This window comes from Caenorhabditis briggsae (genome assembly GCF_000004555.2).
Source record: "Caenorhabditis briggsae complete genome, chrII, whole genome shotgun sequence".
NCBI lineage: Eukaryota > Metazoa > Nematoda > Chromadorea > Rhabditida > Rhabditidae > Caenorhabditis > Caenorhabditis briggsae.
The window spans coordinates 9,670,676-9,677,296 of NC_013486.2; the positions used below are offsets into that span (position 1 = coordinate 9,670,676).

Consider the following 6,621-nt stretch of genomic DNA (forward strand, 5'->3'; position numbering starts at 1 on the left):
TTACGGAACACCACCTACGAGTTATTTTAAAACTAACTTCCTCCCGGAAGTACTTCTTTCAACATAGGTAATACTGTTTTGAGTCTCATGCCATCTTTTATCAGTTGTCTAGGACCAAAAGAAGCATTTCTACCAGCTTCATGTATTTTTAAGTTATCAGTTCGATGTGTTCTTGTTGTTTTCCGTCAACATGTATGTTTACAACATTGTCTGCAGACATACTTGTACAACTAATAATGAACCAATGTCCTCCACGGGCCGCCCATTTTGGTAAACCTTCCATTAACCCGCCAATTCTATTCATTCTTTCCGTAAACCGTATTCAACCATTGTTCTCTTTTCCGTTCGTCTCTTTTAAAATTCTGATTAAAATGCCGTTCAAGAAGATGTCGTGGTTCTTTGATCGTATGCATGAAGAGGCTCACAAAATCAAGGAAAAAATCAAGGAGAAGAGTCGCAAACGTAAGGCGCCGACTGCCGAAGAAGCCATTGGAAACTTGAAAGATGCTGAAGAACTTTTGATCAAGAAACAAGAATATTTCGAACTTCGCATCGAACAAGAGATCGAGGCAGCCAAGAAGCATATGAAAACGAATAAGAAGCTGGCGTTGGCTGCATTGAGAAGAAAGAAGAATCATGAACAAGAGTTGAGCCGTATTGATGGAGTAAGAATTTATTTTAATCTTGAATATTAAATTGGTTATTTTAGGTGCTCACAAAGCTTGAAGCCCAACGGTCTGCTCTGGAAAACGTTGGAATGCATAATGAAGTTATTGATGTTCTTGGAAAGACAAACGAAACTTTGAAGAAGGAGCACGCAAAGATGGATATTGACAAGGTGCATGATTTGATGGACGAAATCGCCGATGGCTTGGCTATTTCCGGAGAATTCAACGACGCGATATCCGCACCGATTGGAGACGTGGCAGATGAAGATGAGCTATTGCAAGAGTTGCAGGAATTGCAGGACGTGAGTTCATAACTGTTCTACTTTACACTAAAAATAATTTTTCAGAATGTCGCTGACCTCACCCCATCAAAACTCCCTGATGTTCCAACTGTACTCCCGGAAGTACCGGCAGCAGCACCAGCCGGACGTCGTGGAAAGTTCCGCAAGATGAGTACAATGGAAGAATTGGAGCAGTGGGCCGCATCGAACTAATCTTCTTCTTATTCAAACCCAAATATGTTCCACTTTTTTTCCGTACAAAAACACATCTACCTACCTTCTTCGTATTATTTTTTAAATTTTGTTGACAGTTTTTCTTATCGTTCGTGAATGATTATAAATAAAAATTCGAATAATCAAACACTCGAAAAGAATTCGTCATACTAAAATAGGAGAAGCAGGAGGAAATAGTGGATACATTAATGACACTGTTTATGTATGGAAATCCAGTTCGTTCCCAGAAGACGATCATGGTGGATTTGTTATCTTTTCGCCTAGCGTTTTCGACCTTTCTATATCACACTATTCTGGATTTTCATCGTGATAGGAAACTCACTATCGAACGATTCTCTTTTCCAATTAGGTGTTTCATTTTTCTGTTATCTGTGCGAATTGGTCTTTAACTGAAAATATCAGAAAACAATCTTTAAATGTGACTTTTTTGGAATTCGATTGACATATTTTTGTTTCTTTGATAAGATTGGTCAGCTGTTTAGACACTTGAGTATAATAGAATTATAGAATTAACTGATCAGAAGCTAAAAGTACCGTTAAAAAAGTTGTCACCTTCAATAAATTCTATAGAATAAAATCTATAGAAGAAAAATTCTATAGAACTACTTATATAGTTCAAATAAGTCAAGTTGGAGTGGCTTAAAAATGGTTATACCGTATTTCCTCTAATAGAAGCTCATCCAAACCGTATACTTTAAGTTCATTTATCTCGATTTCTTTGACAGGTATCAAAAACTTGTCAACAGATAAATTATTAATCATAATATCACCAATGTTATATTAGTTGACTCTTTTTCGATATCTCTTGCAGGAATCGAGATAATTGAGCTCAAAGAAGACGATTTGGGTGGGCTTCTACAAGAGGAAATACGGTATTTTTTGGGAAGACGATTCAAATAATGAGATTTTGGTGAATCATCAGAAAACGCCTTGACTGTTTTTTTTTCAATATTTGATATTCGAAATACAAAAAACTGGTATCAAAATGTATCGACCTACCGTATTTCTTCTACTTGGAAGCTCACCCAAACCATCAAATTTGAGCTCAATTATCTCCATTACTGTGAAAGATATCAAGGTTTTGTCAACCGGTAAAATATTGGTGATATTGTGATAAGTAATTTATCAGTTGACAAAATTTTGATATCTTTGACAAGAATCGAGATAAGTAGGCTCAAAGTTGACGGTTTGAGTGGGCTTCTACAAGAGGAAATACGGTGCATGAAGAGCCCCCATTTCGTATTTGAATACTTTTTCGTGCAAAATGTAGAAATTGAGGAGTTATCGACTTCATCTATCCAGTGTTAACTTTCAACTCCGTAGAATCTCCTCTTCGACACTAAACGTCCCGTCTAAGCTTAAGCGAGTACGGAACCATATCCCTATTTTTCGAAATTTTTTCAAGTCGTTTCTCTCTCATTACAGATACCTAAGCTTGAAAAATTTTAAAGGAAAAAAACTACTTTATCACATTCTGAGCGATCCCCACTGCGTACCGTATTTCTGTAGTTGTTACAAAAAATTGAGAAAACTTGAACTCTGCTCAGCTTCAGGATGAACCCGTTCCTATTTTATATGTATTTCTATCTTGTCAACCCAATCCTATAGTTCCAGATGTGTCGCCCAATCTCTACTCTCCTTTTAATCTTTGTTCTCATTCACATCACCTCGTCATTCCTTCAACCTCAACCAACTTGTGACGGTTGTCCGACATGTCAGAATGCAAACGGATGTCCTGCTGCAGTAGGCGGTGGCGGGACAAGTGAAACTAAAACTGAGGTATCCATTTCATTGTGCTTTGACCGCAATGCTCTTTTTTCTTTAACCTATTTTTCTCCTGCAGTCCACAGCCGAATCGACAACTCTCGGATACTATGAACAGTATTGGCAGGGCAACGGATGGAAGACTGATGACGCTGGAAATGTATATGTAGGAGATGATAATGCTAAACTTTTATTAATTCAACAAGGAACCTATTGTCCTGTTTCAATTTGTAAAGGATGGTTTGGCATCTGGTGATATGTCTCATATCAATGATGATAACGTCAGCTGTTTTTTTGATGAAAAAATAAATAAAGCTCTCTCATCCCATTGTTCAAATGTTTGATCCCCAGAACAACTCTTTTACCCTTTTCTCAACCTTAAAACGCCGTTTTTTTCAACAAAGATCCTTTTGTTTTAAGTTTTGTTTTTCCGTTCCTGGGAGAACAGTGAATGTATCGAATTTCAGAGGTGTTCTACCTTTCTTAAAATTGGTTTTTTCAAAACGAAAAGTCGTGTTTTGGATCTTCGTATATGTTGAGTCACAAAAATCCATAAGGTCTTCACTATTTTTGGGTTTTCAAGGTTTTCAGAATACGACGGTTTTTGATCCAGTATCACCGCGATTCATGTTCTTGGCTTCTTTTCACTATCTGCCCAAAATAATAAACTAAAATTAGCACCCATCTGCCATATGACATAATATGTATCAAATAGTTACTATAGTCTAGTTACTATAAATAGTTACTATAGTCTATAGTTACTATAGTTACTATAGTCAAATAGTTACTATAGACCAGCATGTGAGTTTTCTTGAATTTTGAAATTCTGAAATTCTGAAATTTTGAAATTCTGAAGTTCTGAAATTCAGAAATTCAGAGGTTCTGACATTCTGAAATTCGAAAATTCTGAATTACTGAAATTCGAAAATTCTAAAATTCTGAAATCCGGAAATCCTGAACCTCTAAAACTCGGAAATTCTGAAAACCTGATATTTCAAAAGTCTAATTAACTATATGAACCGCCGCCTACACTTCTGATTTCTTCCATTTTCCCACAAAAATTTTGATTTTAATCTGAATTTTCGTGTGTTGTGTTTTAATACATTCACTCATAACTTTTCGACCCGAATGACCAAAATTGAACTGCTGACCAGACAAAGAGCAAATAAACAGAAAAGGAATTTGCTCAAATTGTAACTAACTATCACGATTTTCGAGGAATGCGCAATACGTTGTTTTCATTTCTAGAAAATCTCAAAAAATCTCACATTTTCCCCCCATGAAACTACAAGCTCAAAGTTCAGTCAAACGATTCCCCGAGTATCGGATTAATAACCATCAAATATTTATTCTTTGGCACAAGGACTCCTATTTATTTTTCTTCTTCTTTTCTCTTCTATACACTTCTGAACTTTTGTTCTATCTATTTTCATTAAATTTTTTCCAGAAGTCATAATAAAAGTTGTCTGAGATTCTTCAAATTCTACTTTCATCAGATGATATTTCTTTTTTTAAGGGGAACTCTGACCATAAATTAAATCACCAAAATGTTTCCAATGTTGTGCATGTTCCTGATATTGGTACAAAAAAAGTAAAAAAAAAAAAAGGAAAAAATCCGGAAATGTTGCCACCTAAAGCCGACCTGCCGTCGTGGCCTGAGTTTCTCACTGGGCGGGAATTCAAATCCTCGTCCCTATTCGCCTTTTTTTTAATGTTCATTTTTTCGTCGGATCTTTTGAATTTTTTCACAATAGTAATAGGAAAGAGCATAGCTTTTCAAACATTTTAGTGCAATGAAAATCTTTCAGAAATCGAATAAATGTTGCCTGAAAACCTTCAAATTTGACTTTCATCATGTGACATTTCTATTTGAACCCTTCATCTGAAATTTCTACTTTTTTTTTTTTTATTTTTATTTGACCTCTGTACTTTTTGTTAGCATCGCCCACATCAGTCGTATTTCGTTTAATTAGTTCCTATTACTTCTTCTCGTTGTACACTTTCTTCCCCGAAAATCTTCCCACTTCTTGATTTTCTTTACTTCTTTGAACTTCTTCTTCTTGTTCCCATCTCGATTTCTTTTTTTCGCATGTAAATGTACGCATTTGCAGACGACTGAGCACTAAACTTTGTCCCGAACAATTACCTCGTTCGAAACATTTAATCGCTTCAGTGTTTTTTTCTTTTTGTGCTCTGAGCTCCCCCCGTTGATCCGACCGAATTCGTCTGCTTCTGACAGCTGTGTGACGTTGGATTGAAGTTCTGCACATTGCCACGTGCTGTTTCTCTCCGGGAGTCCCCTTGTTACCTATCAAATTACTTATGTCGCTTTTGTGTCAAAAAAGAAGAACCCCTCTTTCTTTTCCTGAGCAAGGTTTTCTTCATTTATTATGCACTTTGTCGCCTTTTTTTTCTTTCTTGCTGCTCCTCCACTGACACCTTCTAATCATCTATGTTGTTCATCTCGGGAAAGAAGAAAAAAAAGAAGAAAGAGCATTGGTCTGCATACGAAACATCTCTAAAAGAACCAAATGCTGGATGGAGAATGAGTGGTTTTTGAACAGAAAGGTGACAAAGAAGGATACGTCAAAAATACTGGAAGGCCCGATGGATGGCTCCGATAGGAGGGAAAGTCTCCAGAGACTCGATTCTGCCGAATTCTCCCCACTTGAGCCTCCCGCAAACCGTTTCTCCTGGTTTTTTTCCCCGCCACTTCACTGACGACTACAGTAGTCAGTCTTAGCCGTTTCTGCAACTTTTCAAGTGTCCTGTTTTCTATCCCTCATGGTCTTTCTTGGGTTTTTTTCGGTCAAAAATGTGTTTTGATTGATGCTCTTATAGACTCATTCCATTTTCTCACTTCACATTCATATTCCGCCTCTTTTTTTTTATTCTCTGGTCGTTTCAATTTTATTAGCTAGCCGATAGGCAATCTCAGATTTTTCTTCAACGAAAAATAGGTTTTTAAATCTTAAGAATATAATTCTGGTATCAAAAAAAATTGGAGCTGTGGAAGAGAAACGCCGGTGACCGTGGTCGAAGGTCCCACAACAAATACCATAACCTAATTTTTTTTTGAATCTCAGGATTTAGTTTCTCGTTTTCTATGATTTTTGTCAGTTTTCTGTTGTTTTTCCTCGAAAATAAACAAAAAAATGACGGAAAACGGACGAAAATCGAGGTTACGGTAGTTGTCATAGTGGGACCTCCGGCAACGGCCAACGGGCTTTCTCTTAGAAAGCTCCAATTTTTTAAACCAGAATATTATTATTTTTCGTTTTTAAGATTTCCGATTTTCACGATGTTCCTAGAAGACGTTCATAAGCTCGTATCCACATCATACTTGTGGAAAAGATGGCCGGGCCATGGCCGGGCTGAGATTTTTCTAAAAGCGGGCCGGGCCGGAAAAAATTACACACGGCCCGCCTTTGAAAATTTTGAAATTTTAGAGCGAATCATCATTTTTCAAGATGATTTTTCTTCTTAGTGAATGAAAGTCCACACTAGAGGCCGATACTGTCGACAAAAACTGTTTTGAAGTCGTAATTAGAAAAAAAGTTTCATCCTTGGCTTAATGAAGTTTGATTTTTCTTGCTAAAAATTCAATTAAATTGACTTTTTCGGATGGTTGTATGCATTTGGATTAATATTTGTGCCATTATAAATATTTTGGC

At 36.6% G+C, this 6,621-nt stretch overlaps 2 protein-coding genes across 2 annotated transcripts; both read left to right on the top strand.

The window, feature by feature from the left end:
* Positions 1–371: 371 nt before the first annotated feature.
* On the top strand, positions 372–1,162 carry CBG02567 (the record flags this gene model as incomplete). Its single annotated transcript, XM_002630806.1, has 3 exons — positions 372–665; positions 710–970; positions 1,016–1,162. The coding sequence occupies 3 exons, from the start codon at positions 372–374 to the stop codon at positions 1,160–1,162; spliced, it is 702 nt and encodes a 233-aa protein (XP_002630852.1).
* A 1,635-nt stretch (positions 1,163–2,797) lies between these two features.
* CBG02566 lies at positions 2,798–3,203 on the top strand (the record flags this gene model as incomplete). Its single annotated transcript, XM_002630805.2, has 2 exons — positions 2,798–2,962; positions 3,027–3,203. 2 exons carry the CDS (start codon positions 2,798–2,800, stop codon positions 3,201–3,203), a joined length of 342 nt encoding a protein of 113 aa, XP_002630851.2.
* Between the last annotated feature and the right edge of the window lie 3,418 nt (positions 3,204–6,621).